This window comes from Salvelinus alpinus, chromosome 10 (genome assembly GCF_045679555.1).
Source record: "Salvelinus alpinus chromosome 10, SLU_Salpinus.1, whole genome shotgun sequence".
Classification (NCBI taxonomy): Eukaryota; Metazoa; Chordata; class Actinopteri; order Salmoniformes; family Salmonidae; genus Salvelinus; species Salvelinus alpinus.
In genome coordinates, this window is record NC_092095.1 from 4,652,594 (window position 1) to 4,672,971 (window position 20,378).

Sequence of the window (20,378 nt, forward strand, 5' to 3'; positions counted from 1 at the left end):
GGGCCATGTCTGGGCTAACATGCTAGTCAGTTATAGGGGTCATGTCTGGGCTAACATCCTAATCAGTTATAGGGGCCATGTCTGGGCTAACATCCTAGTCAGTTATAGGGGTCATGTCTGGGCTAACATGCTAGTCAGTTATAGGGGTCATGTCTGGGCTAACATGCTAGTCAGTTATAGGGGCCATGTCTGGGCTAACTGATTTTTCATATTGATCAACTCAGTGTAGAGCCAAGAGGAAACAAGCTATTGTCTTGTATTGGTGAGGCCAACAACATTTAACTTCAATTACATCTATAACTTTCACATTAAATCCACCTGACTGCTAACTGGGATAGACAGGCTACCTATGCAACAGGTAACCTATCCTTTTGATGGTACAGTGACGTGATTGGGTGATCAGGTAACGGAGGTAAAGGAAAGGGAAGGTGTGAAGGAAGGATTTGGCTCCTGGGATGTCTCCTCCCCTCTCTACCTGCCTCCAGACACTAATATCTGATCTGGCTGCACACCAACATGTTGCATAATAAAGCACATTGTTCATCCCACAGGGGAAAGGATTTCTTCTGTTTATACTTCCAATAATGACTTTCAGACCGAATGTCACGTGCCCTAGAGACAGGACACTAGACAACCATCTCAGACAGTCAATCACGTCACCACTCAAGCACGATCCCAATGCCTGTTGAGGAACGGAATCAAACGGATCTTACCTTGGTACAGGTAGATCATAAAAACATTTCTAAAAAAAAATAAAAAAATCGTTTGAAATTGTGTACTCGAGTCATCCCTCAAAGAGGTGCCGACGGATCATGCATAGAAGTCGCATCTAACAGATTGTGAAGATTCCTCAACAATATGAACAGATTTCACACCATATTTCATATATCTACAGTTCAACCTACCATGTTTTTCTGCTTTGCCGTTTGATTCCATCCCAATTCGATCAGATCAGTCCAAAGTTGCAGGTGCGTAAAATCCCCCCAACAAATGCTCAAGTCTCAGGGTCTCTATGGGATAAATGCGAATAGCAAAGCGGCGATAAAAAGCAGTGCGCAGGTCTCGCACCATCAGTCCGCTACAAACTTCAGGCTGCTGATGAGATCCAGACAGTGGGTAACGCTGTCAGTATCCTACAGCCAATACCAAGCAGCGCTGTCAGTAGCCTACAGCCAATACCAAGCATGCGCTCTGACCTGCCGCGCAGTCAGTCCACACCAACAGCACAGCCACACCGGTCTGACGGGTCCTCTTATTGACTCTGCAGCCTGGTCCACACCAACAGCACCGCGCAATCAGTCCACAATAACAAACAGCACAGCCACACCGGTCTGACGGGTCCTCTTTTTGACTCTGCAGCCTGGTCTACACCTCTACATTAAGTTCCTGACATAGGGGACATTCTGATATGTTGTGCCATTCATATGTATAGTGTCTCTGTGTGTCTGACAATGCTGATTGGCTGAGCTGTTGGAGGTCATGAATACTAGCTTAATGCAGTAAAATACAGTATATGTTTATTTCCCAAATCTATCCGTTTTGAATACTTCTAATGATGGAGAATTAATCCTAATTGTATAACTTATTACAACACAAGGCAGTCTTAAGGAAAGGGCTATGGTCTTAACCTGTAGGCCTGGTCTGTCTGACAGAGTGGATGCATTCCAGCATTGGTTACATACTGAGTCACCGTGGTTACATACTGAGTCACCGTGGTTACATACTGAGTCACCGTGGTTACATACTGAGTCACCGTGGTTACATACTGAGTCACCGTGGTTACATACTGAGTCACCGTGGTTACATACTGAGTCACCGTGGTTACATACTGAGTCACCGTGGTTACATACTGAGTCACCGTGGTTACATACTGAGTCACAGTGGTTACATACTGAGTCACCATGGTTACATGCTGAGTCACCATGGTTACATGCTGAGTCACCGTGGTTACATACTGAGTCACCGCGGTTACATACTGAGTCACCGCGGTTACATACTGAGTCACAGTGGTTACATACTGAGTCACCATGGTTACATACTGAGTCACCATGGTTACATGCTGAGTCACCATGGTTACATGCTGAGTCACCATGGTTACATACTGAGTCACCGTGGTTACATACTGAGTCACCGTGGTTACATACTGAGTCACCATGGTTACAAATTGAGTCACATTGGTTACATACTGAGTCACCATGGTTACATGCTGAGTCACCATGGTTACATGCTGAGTCACCGTGGTTACATACTGAGTCACCGTGGTTACATACTGAGTCACCATGGTTACAAATTGAGTCACCTTGGTTACATACTGAGTCACCATGGTTACATACCGAGTCACCATGGTTACATACCGAGTTACCATGGTTACATACTGAGTTACCATGGCTACATACTGAGTCACCATGGTTACATACTGAGCCAAAATGAGCAGAAGTATGTGCTAAAGCAACAGATAAAAACAGCAGGTGTTTGACTTCATGCCTCGTCCATCAGACTCAGGCATGCTTGTCTCAGCTCCAGTCACATGACAAGGCATGCATGTCTCAGCTCCAGTCACATGACAAGGCATGCATGTCTCAGCTCCAGTCACATGACAAGGCATGCATGTCTCAGCTCCAGTCACATGACAAGGCATGCATGTCTCAGCTCCAGTCACATGACAAGGCATGCATGTCTCAGCTCCAGTCACATGACAAGACATGCATGTCTCAGCTCCAGTCACATGACAAGGCATGCATGTCTCAGCTCCAGTCACATGACAAGGCATGCATGTCTCAGCTCCAGTCACATGACAAGGCATGCATGTCTCAGCTCCAGTCACATGACAAGGCATGTATGTCTCAGCTCCAGTCACATGACAAGGCATGCATGTCTCAGCTCCAGTCACATGACAAGACATGCATGTCTCAGCTCCAGTCACATGACAAGACATGCATGTCTCAGCTCCAGTCACATGACAAGGCATGCATGTCTCAGCTCCAGTCACATGACAAGGCATGCATGTCTCAGCTCCAGTCACATGACAAGACATGCATGTCTCAGCTCCAGTCACATGACAAGGCATGCATGTCTCAGCTCCAGTCACATGACAAGACATGCATGTCTCAGCTCCAGTCACATGACAAGACATGCATGTCTCAGCTCCAGTCACATGACAAGACATGCATGTCTCAGCTCCAGTCACATGACAAGACATGCATGTCTCAGCTCCAGTCACATGACAAGACATGCATGTCTCAGCTCCAGTCACATGACAAGACATGCATGTCTCAGCTCCAGTCACATGACAAGGCATGCATGTCTCAGCTCCAGTCACATGACAAGACATGCATGTCTCAGCTCCAGTCACATGACAAGGCATGCATGTCTCAGCTCCAGTCACATGACAAGACATGCATGTCTCAGCTCCAGTCACATGACAAGGCATGCATGTCTCAGCTCCAGTCACATGACAAGGCATGCATGTCTCAGCTCCAGTCACATGACAAGGCATGCATGTCTCAGCTCCAGTCACATGACAAGGCATGCATGTCTCAGCTCCAGTCACATGACAAGACATGCATGTCTCAGCTCCAGTCACATGACAAGGCATGCATGTCTCAGCTCCAGTCACATGACAAGGCATGCATGTCTCAGCTCCAGTCACATGACAAGACATGCATGTCTCAGCTCCAGTCACATGACAAGGCATGCATGTCTCAGCTCCAGTCACATGACAAGACATGCATGTCTCAGCTCCAGTCACATGACAAGGCATGCATGTCTCAGCTCCAGTCACATGACAAGGCATGCATGTCTCAGCTCCAGTCACATGACAAGGCATGCATGTCTCAGCTCCAGTCACATGACAAGGCATGCATGTCTCAGCTCCAGTCACATGACAAGACATGCATGTCTCAGCTCCAGTCACATGACAAGGCATGCATGTCTCAGCTCCAGTCACATGACAAGGCATGCATGTCTCAGCTCCAGTCACATGACAAGACATGCATGTCTCAGCTCCAGTCACATGACAAGGCATGCATGTCTCAGCTCCAGTCACATGACAAGGCATGCATGTCTCAGCTCCAGTCACATGACAAGGCATGCATGTCTCAGCTCCAGTCACATGACAAGGCATGCATGTCTCAGCTCCAGTCACATGACAAGGCATGCATGTCTCAGCTCCAGTCACATGACAAGACATGCATGTCTCAGCTCCAGTCACATGACAAGACATGCATGTCTCAGCTCCAGTCACATGACAAGACATGCATGTCTCAGCTCCAGTCACATGACAAGGCATGCATGTCTCAGCTCCAGTCACATGACAAGGCATGCATGTCTCAGCTCCAGTCACATGACAAGGCATGCATGTCTCAGCTCCAGTCACATGACAAGGCATGCATGTCTCAGCTCCAGTCACATGACAAGGCATGCATGTCTCAGCTCCAGTCACTTGACAAGACATGCATGTCTCAGCTCCAGTCACATGACAAGGCATGCATGTCTCAGCTCCAGTCACATGACAAGACATGCATGTCTCAGCTCCAGTCACATGACAAGACATGCATGTCTCAGCTCCAGTCACTTGACAAGACATGCATGTCTCAGCTCCAGTCACATGACAAGGCATGCATGTCTCAGCTCCAGTCACATGACAAGACATGCATGTCTCAGCTCCAGTGATTAGGGGTTAGGGTAAAGGGTTAGGGGTAGGGTTAGGAGTTAGGTTAAAGGGTTAAGGTTAGGGGAAGGGTTAGGGTTAGGAGTTAGGTTATCTGAATCTGAATGTAACCACCGTATGCCACAATAACACTAAAGTTCTTCACAAAAATGATTTGAATGCATTTAAATGGTTTGAAACTTGTCTGCCTGTTGAACACACATCCTCAGCCTTCTATAGGAATTTAACGACTGCATAGGACTATGTTTTGGATGACTGGCTGCGAATGCTTATTGAATTGTTTTATTTCTGCCTTTTCTATTCCAGACATTCTGAAATTCACTAAAGCATCCCATGTATGTAACTTTAGTCTTTCACTTTTCAATCAAAAATTCACTAGGAGTTAGGAGTTAGGATAAGGGTTATCAGTTAGGAGTTAGGTTAGGGTTAGGAGTTAGGTTAGGGTTAGGGTTAGGAGTTAGGTTAGGGTTAGGAGTTAGGAGTTAGGTTAGGGTTAGGAGTTAGGTTAGGGGTTAGGTTAGGAGTTAGGAGTTAGGTTAGGTTAGGGTTAGGAGTTAGGAGTTAGGAGTTAGGTTAGGGTTAGGGTTAGGGTTAGGAGCTAGGGTTAGGGTTAGGAGTTAGGTTAGGGTTAGGAGTTAGGAGTTAGGAGTTAGGTTAAAGGGTTAGGGTTAGGGGAGGGGTTAGGGGTAGGGGTAGGGGTAGGGTTAGGGGTAGGGTTAGGGTTAGGGTTAGGGTTAGGGTTAGGGTTAGGGTTAGGGTTAGGGTTAGGGTTAGGGTTAGGGTTAGGGTTAGGGTTAGGGGTAGGGGTAGGGTTAGGTTAGGGTTAGGGTTAGGGTTAGGGTTAGGGTTAGGGTTAGGGTTAGGGTTAGGGTTAGGGTTAGGGTTAGGGTTAGGGTTAGGGTTAGGGTTAGGGGTAGGGGTAGGGGTAGGGTTAGGGGTAGGGTTAGGGGAGGGGTTAGGGGAGGGGTTAGGGTTAGGGTTAGGAGTTAGGTTAAAGGGTTAGGGGTAGGGGAGGGGTTAGCTATCATGCTAAGTAGCTGTAAAGTTGTTAATCAGACAAAATGCTATAGTTGTCGGTGATGAGATTCAAACACAAAACCTTTGGATTGCTAGTCACCCCATTTTAATTTTTCCTTAAGCAACCTTCAGTCTTATGTAACCATACTAAACATAACCTATCATACTAATTTCAGTGTCCCTGATTTTTGTTTTCTATGTTACGGCCAGCCTTTGAGACCGGCCTGGCTGAGCTGTTTGTCACGGACATCCTCCACCTCACCCTCCTCTATGGAGGAAAAGCTGTTTCACAACAGTCACAGTAGAGAGCTCTCTGAAAGCCTGTAACACGTGGCTGACACACCCTGCTTTAGACACACCCAAAATGTTTCAGGTGTGCACTGCAAATAGTCCCTCCTTTCACAGTAGCCTATTAAACTATGTAACCTAAAGAGCTTTTATTTTCATTAAGTCACAATGTTCATAAACGGTTAATGACACACGGTCCTATGAAGTAAGAGTTGGTGTTTAACCATAGAACTAGAGTATGAGTAGGTCAGAACTGTTACCGTGTAGCAGGCGTGCTGGATCATGTTGGAAACCACAACAGTAGCAGAGGACATGCTCTCAAGTATGTCTTGATTCTACGATAGGAGATTCCTGCAAAATTCCTGCACTTTTAATCAAGCAAATAGATTGCCTGATCAGTGGCACTGGACTTACTAGCTTGGCAAATGATTGCCATTTTGACAGGTGAAAACATGACAGCAATATTATTTCATAGAGAAAAATGTTTTGTGCACATTTATTAAACACATTAGTGACTTCCTCGTGGCTGAACGATGAAAGATGTTTGGGTAACAAAGAAAATTGTTCAGCACGCACTTGGTTTAAAAAAGACAACCAGGCTGTCACTAAGCCCCAAGCAACTATCCTGAACCATTCATAAAACAACCAGGCTGTCACTAAGCCCCAAGCAACTATCCTGAACCATTCATAAGACAACCAGGCTGTCACTAAGCTCCAAGCAACTATCCTGGACCATTCATAAGACAACCAGGCTGTCACTAAGCTCCAAGCAACTATCCTGAACCATTCATAAGACAACCAGGCTGTCACTAAGCTCCAAGCAACTATCCTGCACCATTCATAAGACAACCAGGCTGTCACTAAGCTTCAAGCAACTATCCTGGACCATTCATAAGACAACCAGGCTGTCACTAAGCCCCAAGCAACTATCCTGAACCATTCATAAGACAACCATGCTGTCACTAAGCTTCAAGCAACTATCCTGGACCATTCATAAGACAACCAGGCTGTCACTAAGCCCCAAGCAACTATCCTGAACCATTCATAAGACAACCAGGCTGTCACTAAGCTCCAAACAACTATCCTGAACCATTCATAAGACAACCAGGCTGTCACTAAGCTCCAAACAACTATCCTGCACCATTCATAAGACAACCAGGCTGTCACTAAGCTCCAAACAACTATCCTGAACCATTCATAAGACAACCAGGCTGTCACTAAGCTCCAAACAACTATCCTGCACCATTCATAAGACAACCACGATGTCACTAAGCTCCAAGAAACATATTCTCATAACGTTATGAGCTACATCCAGATTACAAGCAGTTGGTAAACTGGTGATGTCTTTCCCCACTGGGTAAGTAGAGTATCTCTGTTCTCTAGTCCAGACCACCATGCTGTCAGTAGTCTCTGTTCTCTTCTCCAGACTACCATGGTGTCAGTAGTCTCTGTTCTCTAGTCCAGACTACCATGGTGTCAGTAGTCTCTGTTCTCTAGTCCAGACCACCATGGTGTCAGTAGTCTCTGTTCTCTAGTCCAGACTACCATGGTGTCAGTAGTCTCTGTTCTCTAGTCCAGACCACCATGGTGTCAGTAGTCTCTGTTCTCTAGTCCAGACTACCATGGTGTCAGTAGTCTCTGTTCTCTAGTCCAGACTACCATGGTGTCAGTAGTCTCTGTTCTCTAGTCCAGACTACCATGGTGTCAGTAGTCTCTGTTCTCTAGTCCAGACTACCATGGTGTCAGTAGTCTCTGTTCTCTAGTCCAGACCACCATGCTGTCAGTAGTCTCTGTTCTCTTCTCCAGACCACCATGGTGTCAGTAGTCTCTGTTCTCTAGTCCAGACTACCATGGTGTCAGTAGTCTCTGTTCTCTAGTCCAGACTACCATGGTGTCAGTATCTCTGTTCTCTTCTCCAGACTACCATGGTGTCAGTAGTCTCTGTTCTCTAGTCCAGACTACCATGGTGTCAGTAGTCTCTGTTCTCTAGTCCAGACTACCATGGTGTCAGTAGTCTCTGTTCTCTAGTCCAGACCACCATGGTGTCTGTAGTCTCTGTTCTCTAGTCCAGACTACCATGGTGTCAGTAGTCTCTGTTCTCTAGTCCAGACTACCATGGTGTCAGTAGTCTCTGTTCTCTAGTCCAGACTACCATGGTGTCAGTAGTCTCTGTTCTCTAGTCCAGACTACCACGGTGTCAGTAGTCTCTGTTCTCTAGTCCAGACTACCATGGTGTCAGTGGTCTCTGTTCTCTTCTCCAGACTACCATGGTGTCAGTAGTCTCTGTTCTCTAGTCCAGACTACCATGGTGTCAGTAGTCTCTGTTCTCTAGTCCAGACCACCATGGTGTCAGTAGTCTCTGTTCTCTAGTCCAGACTACCATGGTGTCAGTAGTCTCTGTTCTATAGTCCAGACTACCATGGTGTCAGTAGTCTCTGTTCTCTAGTCCAGACCACCATGCTGTCAGTAGTCTCTGTTCTCTAGTCCAGACTACCATGGTGTCAGTAGTCTCTGTTCTCTAGTCCAGACCACCATGGTGTCAGTAGTCTCTGTTCTCTAGTCCAGACTACCATGGTGTCAGTAGTCTCTGTTCTCTAGTCCAGACTACCATGGTGTCAGTAGTCTCTGTTCTCTTCTCCATACCACCATGGTGTCAGTAGTCTCTGTTCTCTTCTCCAGACTACCATGGTGTCAGTAGTGTCTGTTCTCTAGTCCAGCTACCATGGTGTCAGTAGTCTCTGTTCTCTTCTCCAGACCACCATGGTGTCAGTAGTCTCTGTTCTCTTCTCCAGACCACCATGGTGTCAGTAGTGTCTGTTCTCTAGTCCAGCTACCATGGTGTCAGTAGTCTCTGTTCTCTTCTCCAGACCACCATGGTGTCAGTAGTCTCTGTTCTCTAGTCCAGCTACCATGGTGTCAGTAGTCTCTGTTCTCTTTTGGATGTCAGATGTGGAACAACATGTCCAGCATCACCTTCCAATGGGAGAGGAGCAGTGACTGTCACATTATAGAGGTGGAGCCCCCTGCTGGGGAAATAGGTACATGACATGGTCACATCATAGAGGTGGAGCCCCCTGCTGGGGAAATAGGTACATGACATGGTCACATCATAGAGGTGGAGCCCCCTGCTGGGAAATAGGTACATGACATGGTCACATCATAGAGGCGGAGCCCCCTGCTGTGGAAATAGGTACATGACATGGTCACATCATAGAGGTGGAGCCCCCTGCTGGGGAAATAGGTACATGACATGGTCACATCATAGAGGTGGAGCCCCCTGCTGGGAAATAGGTACATGACATGGTCACATCATAGAGGCGGAGCCCCCTGCTGTGGAAATAGGTACATGACATGGTCACATCATAGAGGTGGAGCCCCCTGCTGGGGAAATAGGTACATGACATGGTCACATCATAGAGGTGGAGCCCCCTGCTGGGGAAATAGGTACATGACATGGTCACATCATAGAGGTGGAGACCCCTGCTGGGAAATAGGTACATGACATGGTCACATCATAGAGGTGGAGCCCCCTGCTGGGGAAATAGGTACATGACATGGTCACATCATAGAGGTGGAGCCCCCTGCTGGGGAAATAGGTACATGACATGGTCACATCATAGAGGTGGAGCCCCCTGCTGGGGAAATAGGTACATGACATTGTCACATCATAGAGGTGGAGCCCCCTGCTGGGGAAATAGGTACATGACATGGTCACATCATAGAGGTGGAGCCCCCTGCTGGGGAAATAGGTACATGACATGGTCACATCATAGAGGTGGAGCACCCTGCTGGGGAAATAGGTACATGACATGGTCACATCATAGAGGTGGAGCCCCCTGCTGGGGAAATAGGTACATGACATGGTCACATCATAGAGGTGGAGCCCCCTGCTGGGAAATAGGTACATGACATGGTCACATCATAGAGGTGGAGCCCCCTGCTGGGGAAATAGGTACATGACATGGTCACATCATAGAGGTGGAGCCCCCTGCTGGGAAATAGGTACATGACATGGTCACATCATAGAGGTGGAGCTCCCTGCTGGGAAATAGGTACATGACATGGTCACATCATAGAGGTGGAGCCCCCTGCTGGGGAAATAGGTACATGACATGGTCACATCATAGAGGTGGAGCCCCCTGCTGGGGAAATAGGTACATGACATGGTCACATCATAGAGGTGGAGCCCCCTGCTGGGGAAATAGGTACATGACATGGTCACATCATAGAGGTGGAGCTCCCTGCTGGGAAATAGGTACATGACATGGTCACATCATAGAGGTGGAGCCCCCTGCTGGGGAAATAGGTACATGACATGGTCACATCATAGAGGTGGAGCACCCTGCTGGGGAAATAGGTACATGACATGGTCACATCATAGAGGTGGAGCCCCCTGCTGGGAAATAGGTACATGACATGGTCACATCATAGAGGTGGAGCTCCCTGCTGGGAAATAGGTACATGACATGGTCACATCATAGAGGTGGAGCCCCCTGCTGGGGAAATAGGTACATGACATGGTCACATCATAGAGGTGGAGCCCCCTGCTGGGGAAATAGGACAGTCTGGTTGGTAGACCCCTCTGCTGACTGACTGATTCATATACTATTATGCTCTCTCTAATTCTCTCTTTTTTTCTCTTTCTTTCTTTCTTTCTTTCTTTCTTTCTTTCTTTCTCTCTCTCGGAGAACCTGAGCCCTAGGACCATGCCTCAGGACTACCTGGCATGATGACTCCTTGCTGTCCCCAGTCCAGCTGGCCTTGCTGCTGCTCCACTTTCAACTGTTCTGCCTGCGGCTATGGAACCCTGACCTGTTCACCGGACGTGCTACCTGTCCCAGACCTGCTGTTTTCAACTCTCTAGAGACAGCAGGTGCGGTAGAGATACTCTGAATGATCGGCTATGAAAAGCCAACTGACATTTACTCCTGAGGTGCTGACCTGTTGCACCCTCTACAACCACTGTGATTATTATTATTTGACCCTGATGGTCATCTATGAACGTTTGAACATCTTGGTCATGTTCTGTTATAATCTCCATCCGGCACAGCCAGAAGAGGACTAGCCACCCCTCAGAGCCTGGTTCCTTTCTAGGTTTCTTCCTAGGTTCTGGCTTTTCTAGGGAGTTTTTCGTAGCCACCGTGCTTCTACACCTGCATTGTTTGCTGTTTGGGGTTTAAGGCTGGGTTTCTGTACAGCACTTTGAGATATCAGCTGATGTAAGAAGTGTTTTATAAATAAATAAATAAATATAAATACATTTGATTTGATGATTTTGGCCCCATATTTTTTGCATTTTGCTAAGCTGTTTTGTAAATAATTAAATGGTTTATCGTGAATTGTTGGTGTTAATGGATGATGTAAACACAAGCTAAAACGTAAAGACATTGTATGAAATAGATATAGGCCTAGACATACGCTGAACCAAAACATAAAAGCATAAACATGTAAAGTGTTGGTCCCATGTTTCAAGTGCTGAAATAAAAGACCCCAGAAATGTTGTATACGCACACAAACGTATTTCTCTCTAATTTTGTGCACAAAATTTGTTTACATCCCTGTCGGTGAGAATTTCTCCTTTGCCAAGATAATCCATCCACCTGGTGTCAGAGAAAGGCCCTAAAAATTGTCAAAGACTCCAGCCACCCTAGTCATAGACTGTTCTCTCTGCTATCGCACGGCAAGCGGTACCGGAGCGCCAAGTCTAGGTCCAAAAGGCTTCCTAACAGCTTCTACCCCCAAGCCATAAGACTGCTGAACAGTTAATCAAATGGCTACCCGGGATATTTGCATTGACCCCCTATTTGCATAGTCACTTTACCCCTACCAACATTAACATATTACCTCCATTACCTCAACTAACCTCTTCCCCTGCACATTGACTTGGTACCGGAATCCCCTGTATATAGCCTCATTACCCCCTGTATATAGCCTCATCACTAACCTGTTCCCCTGCACATTGACTCTGTACCGGTACCCCCTGTATATAGCCTCATTACTAACCTGTTCCCCTGTATATAGCCTCGTTATTGTTATTTTATTTTGTACTTTAATTTATTTTGTAAATATTTTCTTAACTCTATTTTCTTAACTGCACTGTTGGTTAAGGGCTTGTATGTAAGCATTTCACGTAAGGTCTACACCTGTTGTATTCGGCGCATGTGACAAATATAATTTGATTTGATCAGTCCCAAATGTAAATGGGAAAGGCCAATAATTTATAGCATTTCAAATAAATAATATAAAGTGATCAAATGACTTGTTTGTCTAAACTTGAACTTGAATTAAAATGTTTGTCTGTCTCTGTCTGGGGCCCCGTGCCATGCATTCACTGGAGGGCAGCAGATACCACAGGTCGTGGATTTAGTCCTCAAAGTGGATCCATCCACGTCGTCATTTCCCGTTCGTGTTCTTGCGGACATCAGGGGTGTATTCGTTACGGAAACCGTTTAACGAATCAGCACGTCGGAATTTTCCAAATGTCCCAGTTCCAACTAGCATGTGAATGCGGCAATACTCGCTGCTCTGAACACATGAGGTCTGTTTCTACCCCCTCCAGTAGGTGGCGGCGATACGCCGTTTAGGACGGAGTCCGGCGATAAAAGCTTAACGAAGTAGAAGAAGAAGAGCAGACAATCGGGGAGAGACAGAAACTTTCTTCTCAAAGATAGCTGATCTTTTGAAGCTTTCGAGGGACGTCCAGAGGACACCAGTGGATTATTTATTTACCTGGGAGAGAGCACATTATATTTCAAGGTTTTACCAGGGTGAATAGAAGCTTTTTGTTTTGCAGTTTTATTCGCTAACTGTACGTGAACTGAGCGCAGCTTCCGGATGTAACTGTTTAGGGTTTGGGTCCTCTTCTCTCTGCAGATTTTCGCCATTCTTCCAGTCTGCCCATGGTGTTTTCTAACACCAATGGTTTATTCGATACCATCGATAATCCTCATGAAGTGTTTTCAGAAGAATGAAGACACCCGGGTAACAAGGTGAGAATTCATGCTGAGTTAAAAACTGTAGCCTTTGACAGTCTGCAAGATCCATCTTTTATGTCTCCTATTTGTTTAGTAAGTCTGGATGGAAATCGACTCTCCCAGTTTTGAGGGTTAGATTGCCGTCCTCTCCTCCACAACTTTGTTGTCATTGGCTGCTGTGTTCCCCAACCAACACCTGTCCTGTAGGGTCATCCCCTGTCATGTTGTATCTTTTATTTTCCAACTATTCTCTCCTGTCTAACCCTTTTCCTACTGTCTCCTCTCCTGTCTAACCCTTTTCCTACTGTCTCCTCTCCTGTCTAACCCTTTTCCTACTGTCTCCTCTCCTTACTGAGAACTGTCTACTGTCTCCTCTCCTTCCTGAGAACTGTCTAACCCTTTTCCTACTGTCTCCTCTCCTGTCTAACCCTTTCCCTACTGTCTCCTCTCCTTACTGAGAACTGTCTAACCCTTTTCCTACTGTCTCCTCTCCTGTCTAACCCCTTTCCTACTGTCTCCTCTCCTGTCTAACCCCTTTCCTACTGTCTCCTCTCCTGTCTAACCCTTTTCCTACTGTCTCCTCTCCTGTCTAACCCTTTTCCTACTGTCTCCTCTCCTGTCTAACCCTTTTCCTACTGTCTCCTCTCCTGTCTAACCCTTTTCCTACTGTCTCCTCTCCTGTCTAACCCTTTTCCTACTGTCTCCTCTCCTGTCTAACCCTTTTCCTACTGTCTCCTCTCCTGTCTAACCCTTTTCCTACTGTCTCCTCTCCTGTCTAACCCTTTTCCTACTGTCTCCTCTCCTGTCTAACCCTTTTCCTACTGTCTCCTCTCCTGTCTAACCCTTTTCCTACTGTCTCCTCTCCTGTCTAACCCTTTTCCTACTGTCTCCTCTCCTGTCTAACCCTTTTCCTACTGTCTCCTCTCCTGTCTAACCCTTTTCCTACTGTCTCCTCTCCTGTCTAACCCTTTTCCTACTGTCTCCTCTCCTGTCTAACCCTTTTCCTACTGTCTCCTCTCCTGTCTAACCCTTTTCCTACTGTCTCCTCTCCTGTCTAACCCTTTTCCTACTGTCTCCTCTCCTGTCTAACCCTTTTCCTACTGTCTCCTCTCCTGTCTAACCCTTTTCCTACTGTCTCCTCTCCTGTCTAACCCTTTTCCTACTGTCTCCTCTCCTGTCTAACCCTTTTCCTACTGTCTCCTCTCCTGTCTAACCCTTTTCCTACTGTCTCCTCTCCTGTCTAACCCTTTTCCTACTGTCTCCTCTCCTGTCTAACCCTTTTCCTACTGTCTCCTCTCCTGTCTAACCCTTTTCCTACTGTCTCCTCTCCTGTCTAACCCTTTTCCTACTGTCTCCTCTCCTGTCTAACCCTTTTCCTACTGTCTCCTCTCCTGTCTAACCCTTTTCCTACTGTCTCCTCTCCTGTCTAACCCTTTTCCTACTGTCTCCTCTCCTGTCTAACCCTTTTCCTACTGTCTCCTCTCCTGTCTAACCCTTTTCCTACTGTCTCCTCTCCTGTCTAACCCTTTTCCTACTGTCTCCTCTCCTGTCTAACCCTTTTCCTACTGTCTCCTCTCCTGTCTAACCCTTTTCCTACTGTCTCCTCTCCTGTCTAACCCTTTTCCTACTGTCTCCTCTCCTGTCTAACCCTTTTCCTACTGTCTCCTCTCCTGTCTAACCCTTTTCCTACTGTCTCCTCTCCTGTCTAACCCTTTTCCTACTGTCTCCTCTCCTTACTGAGAACTGTCTAACCCTTTTCCTACTGTCTCCTCTCCTGTCTAACCCTTTTCCTACTGTCTCCTCTCCTTACAGTTTACAGTAAACTTACAGTTTTACTGTAAACTTAGTAAAATCTTAAATGTTGCATTGCTATTTTTGTTCAGTACATTTCCAGTGTCTTTGAATAGACTTAATCTTTCTAGGGACGCTGACACTAACTTAACACACACATGGAAAAGTGCTGCTTTTCCCCCTAGAAACTCTCCTTTAGCCTAGCTATGAACTCACCACAATCTCCCCGTGGCTTCTGCGTGAGTAACCATCTGATTCAGAGGGAGAGAAAGAGAGCGTTCTCCTCTGAGGAGTTAGCTGCAGTGTTTAGGCTTCTGTCTCCATGGTAACAGTGTTTAGTTCTGCTGCTGTCCCCGGTACTGTAGTCTCTCCGCTGGTGACATCACCGGAGTCTGATCGTCCCTAGTGACCAGACACCACCCCCACGGTAATGATTTCAAAGTTTAACAAACCATACAACTCAATGCTCAAGTACTATTTTTAACAATTTACAAATTTTACTAAATCACATTTTACTAGAATAGGTTTTACTAGAATACGTTTTACTAGAATACGTTTTACTAGAATACGTTTTACTAGAATACGTTTTACTAGAATACGTTTTACTAGAATACATTTTACTAGAATACGTTTTACTAGAAGAACTGTGCAGATTAAAAGTTTTGATAACAGAATTTCAGTCCATGTTTTCTAAAAACACTGTTAAATATTTTCTCTGAATTAAGATTCATTTAAAGATGTCTGCAGAAGTAACGGGGTGTCGGATTAATTTAAAGATGTCTGCAGAAGTAACGGGGTGTCGGATTAATTTAACGATGTCTGCAGAAGTAACGGGGTGTCGGATTAATTTAAAGATGTCTGCAGAAGTAACGGGGTGTCGGATTAATTTAAAGATGTCTGCAGAAGTAACGGGGTGTCGGATTAATTTAAAGATGTCTGCAGAAGTAACGGGGTGTCAGCCATGACACCTTGACTTGAACTACAGTAAGAGAAGTGGATTTCCACCCGGTAACGGAATTACGGTAACGGGAATTTCATCATGGCTCCCTGATCTGTAGTACAGAAACACATACTGATGGATATGAATGTCCTTCTCTTCATGGTGATGTATCCTAAACAGATACACAAAGGTAGAAATATACAATATCCTTCTTTTGCATATTTGGCTATTATTCTACACACTGGCTTATTTTAATGAGCTCGGCCCCCAAAACAAAACCACATCTGGTTGGTCCAAACCGGACCAAATCTGATCCAATCGTAGACATCTATGTTTCATAAGTTTGGACATCAAAGTTCAGCACATTACAGTAGAGTTCAGCACAGCACAGTAGAGTTCAGCACAGCACATTACAGTAGAGTTCAGCACATTACAGTAGAGTTCAGCACAGCACAGTAGAGTTCAGCACAGCACAGCACAGTAGAGTTCAGCACAGCACATTACAGTAGAGTTCAGTACAGCACATTACAGTAGAGTTCAGCACAGCACATCACAGTAGAGTTCAGCACAGCACATCACAGTAGAGTTCAGCACAGCACATCACAGTAGAGTTCAGCACAGCACAGTAGAGTTCAGTACAGCACATCACAGTAGAGTTCAGCACAGCACAGTAGAGTTCAGTACAGCACATCACAGTAGAGTTCAGCACAGCACATCACAGTAGAGTTCAGCACAGCACATCACAGTAGAGTTCAGCACAGCACATTACAGTAGAGTTCAGCACAGCACATTACAGTAGAGTTCAGCACAGCACATTACAGTAGAGTTCAGTACAGCACAGTAGAGTTCAGTACAGCACATTACAGTAGAGTTCAGTACAGCACATTACAGTAGAGTTCAGCACAGCACATTACAGTAGAGTTCAGCACAGCACATTACAGTAGAGTTCAGTACAGCACAGTAGAGTTCAGCACAGCACATTACAGTAGAGTTCAGTACAGCACATTACAGTAGAGTTCAGTACAGCACATTACAGTAGAGTTCAGTACAGCACATTACAGTAGAGTTCAGTACAGCACATTACAGTAGAGTTCAGCACAGCACATTACAGTAGAGTTCAGCACAGCACATTACAGTAGAGTTCAGCACAGCACATTACAGTAGAGTTCAGCACAGCACATTACAGTAGAGTTCAGCACAGCACATTACAGTAGAGTTCAGCACAGCACATTACAGTAGAGTTCAGCACAGCACAGTAGAGTTCAGCACAGCACAGTAGAGTTCAGCACAGCACATTACAGTAGAGTTCAGCACAGCACAGCACAGTAGAGTTCAGCACAGCACATTACAGTAGAGTTCAGCACAGCACATTACAGTAGAGTTCAGCACAGCACAGTAGAGTTCAGCACAGCACATTACAGTAGAGTTCAGCACAGCACATTACAGTAGAGTGCAGCACAGCACAGTAGAGTTCAGCACAGCACAGTAGAGTTCAGCACAGCACAGTAGAGTTCAGCACAGCACATTACAGTAGAGTTCAGCACAGCACATTACAGTAGAGTTCAGCACAGCACAGTAGAGTTCAGCACAGCACATTACAGTAGAGTTCAGCACATTACAGTAGAGTTCAGCACATTACAGTAGAGTTCAGTACAGCACATTACAGTATAGTTCAGTACAGCACATTACAGTAGAGTTCAGCACAGCACAGTAGAGTTCAGCACAGCACATTACAGTAGAGTTCAGTACAGCACATTACAGTAGAGTTCAGCACAGCACATTACAGTAGAGTTCAGCACAGCACATTACAGTAGAGTTCAGTACAGCACAGTAGAGTTCAGCACAGCACATTACAGTAGAGTTCAGTACAGCACATTACAGTAGAGTTCAGTACAGCACATTACAGTAGAGTTCAGTACAGCACATTACAGTAGAGTTCAGTACAGCACATTACAGTAGAGTTCAGTACAGCACATTACAGTAGAGTTCAGCACAGCACATTACAGTAGAGTTCAGCACAGCACATTACAGTAGAGTTCAGCACAGCACATTACAGTAGAGTTCAGCACAGCACATTACAGTAGAGTTCAGCACAGCACATTACAGTAGAGTTCAGCACAGCACAGTAGAGTTCAGCACAGCACATCACAGTAGAGTTCAGCACAGCACAGTAGAGTTCAGCACAGCACATTACAGTAGAGTTCAGCACAGCACATTACAGTAGAGTTCAGTACAGCACATTACAGTAGAGTTCAGTACAGCACATTACAGTAGAGTTCAGTACAGCACATTACAGTAGAGTTCAGTACAGCACATTACAGTAGAGTTCAGCACAGCACATTACAGTAGAGTTCAGCACAGCACATTACAGTAGAGTTCAGCACAGCACATTACAGTAGAGTTCAGCACAGCACATTACAGTAGAGTTCAGCACAGCACATTACAGTAGAGTTCAGCACAGCACAGTAGAGTTCAGCACAGCACATCACAGTAGAGTTCAGCACAGCACAGTAGAGTTCAGCACAGCACATTACAGTAGAGTTCAGCACAGCACAGCACAGTAGAGTTCAGCACAGCACATTACAGTAGAGTTCAGCACAGCACATTACAGTAGAGTTCAGCACAGCACATTACAGTAGAGTTCAGCACAGCACAGTAGAGTTCAGCACAGCACATTACAGTAGAGTTCAGCACAGCACAGTAGAGTTCAGCACAGCACAGTAGAGTTCAGCACAGCACATTACAGTAGAGTTCAGCACAGCACATTACAGTAGAGTTCAGCACAGCACAGTAGAGTTCAGCACAGCACATTACAGTAGAGTTCAGCACATTACAGTAGAGTTCAGCACATTACAGTAGAGTTCAGTACAGCACATTACAGTATAGTTCAGTACAGCACATTACAGTAGAGTTCAGCACAGCACAGTAGAGTTCAGCACAGCACATTACAGTAGAGTTCAGCACAGCACATTACAGTAGAGTTCAGCACAGCACAGTAGAGGTCAGCACAGCACAGTAGAGTTCAGCACAGCACATTACAGTAGAGTTCAGCACAGCACAGCACAGTAGAGTTCAGCACAGCACAGCACAGTAGAGTTCAGCACAGCACATCACAGTAGAGTTCAGTACAGCACATTACAGTAGAGTTCAGCACATTACAGTAGAGTTCAGTACAGCACATTACAGTATAGTTCAGTACAGCACATTACAGTAGAGTTCAGCACAGCACAGTAGAGTTCAGCACAGCACATTACAGTAGAGTTCAGCACAGCACAGTAGAGTTCAGCACAGCACAGTAGAGTTCAGCACAGCACATCACAGTAGAGTTCAGTACAGCACATTACAGTAGAGTTCAGCACATTACAGTAGAGTTCAGTACAGCACATTACAGTATAGTTCAGCACAGCACATTACAGTAGAGTTCAGCACAGCACAGTAGAGTTCAGCACAGCACATTACAGTAGAGTTCAGCACAGCACATTACAGTAGAGTTCAGCACAGCACAGTAGAGTTCAGCACAGCACATTACAGTAGAGTTCAGCACAGCACAGCACAGTAGAGTTCAGCACAGCACAGCACAGTAGAGTTCAGCACAGCACATCACAGTAGAGTTCAGTACAGCACATTACAGTAGAGTTCAGCACATTACAGTAGAGTTCAGTACAGCACATTACAGTATAGTTCAGTACAGCACATTACAGTAGAGTTCAGCACAGCACATTACAGTAGAGTTCAGCACAGCACATTACAGTAGAGTTCAGCACAGCACAGTAGAGTTCAGCACAGCACAGTAGAGTTCAGCACAGCACATCACAGTAGAGTTCAGTACAGCACATTACAGTAGAGTTCAGCACATTACAGTAGAGTTCAGTACAGCACATTACAGTATAGTTCAGTACAGCACATTACAGTAGAGTTCAGCACAGCACAGTAGAGTTCAGCACAGCACAGTAGAGTTCAGTACAGCACATCACAGTAGAGTTCAGCACAGCACAGTAGAGTTCAGTACAGCACAGCACAGTAGAGTTCAGTACAGCACATTACAGTAGAGTTCAGTACAGCACATTACAGTAGAGTTCAGTACAGCACATTACAGTAGAGTTCAGCACAGCACATTACAGTAGAGTTCAGCACAGCACATTACAGTAGAGTTCAGCACAGCACATTACAGTAGAGTTCAGCACAGCACATTACAGTAGAGTTCAGTACAGCACATTACAGTAGAGTTCAGCACAGCACATTACAGTAGAGTTCAGCACAGCACATTACAGTAGAGTTCAGCACAGCACATTACAGTAGAGTTCAGCACAGCACATTACAGTAGAGTTCAGTACAGCACATTACAGTAGAGTTCAGCACAGCACATTACAGTAGAGTTCGGCACAGCACAGTAGAGTTCAGCACAGCACATCACAGTAGAGTTCAGTACAGCACATTACAGTAGAGTTCAGCACATTACAGTATAGTTCAGTACAGCACATTACAGTAGAGTTCAGCACAGTAGAGTTCAGCACAGCACAGTAGAGTTCAGTACAGCACATTACAGTAGAGTTCAGCACAGCACATTACAGTAGAGTTCAGCACAGCACATTACAGTAGAGTTCAGCACAGCACATTACAGTCACTGTTGCCAACTATTTTTCAAGGAAAGTAGCAGTTGGGTCTCCGTTTGTCTCTAGAAGACGGCATGACGTAATAG

General features: G+C 45.6%; 2 protein-coding genes across 3 annotated transcripts in view; one reads left to right on the forward strand and one right to left on the reverse strand.

Moving 5' to 3' along the window:
- The window catches only part of LOC139531462 (1-phosphatidylinositol 4,5-bisphosphate phosphodiesterase delta-1-like), a 64,186-nt gene extending 62,964 nt beyond the window's left edge, over window positions 1–1,222 (reverse strand). Inside the window, exon 1 of the mRNA XM_071327931.1 lies at window positions 906–1,222. Coding sequence (XP_071184032.1) covers window positions 906–936 — 31 coding nt within the window. The 5' untranslated portion in view covers window positions 937–1,222. The remainder of the gene's footprint in view (window positions 1–905) is intronic.
- Window positions 1,223–12,584: 11,362 nt separating this feature from the next.
- The window catches only part of map3k22 (mitogen-activated protein kinase kinase kinase 22), a 114,451-nt gene continuing 106,657 nt past the window's right edge, over window positions 12,585–20,378 (forward strand). For both annotated transcript variants that reach the window (XM_071327907.1, XM_071327908.1), the window contains exons 1-2: window positions 12,585–12,741; window positions 12,848–12,963. The gene's annotated coding sequence lies outside the window, so the exon portion shown is untranslated. The remainder of the gene's footprint in view (window positions 12,742–12,847; window positions 12,964–20,378) is intronic.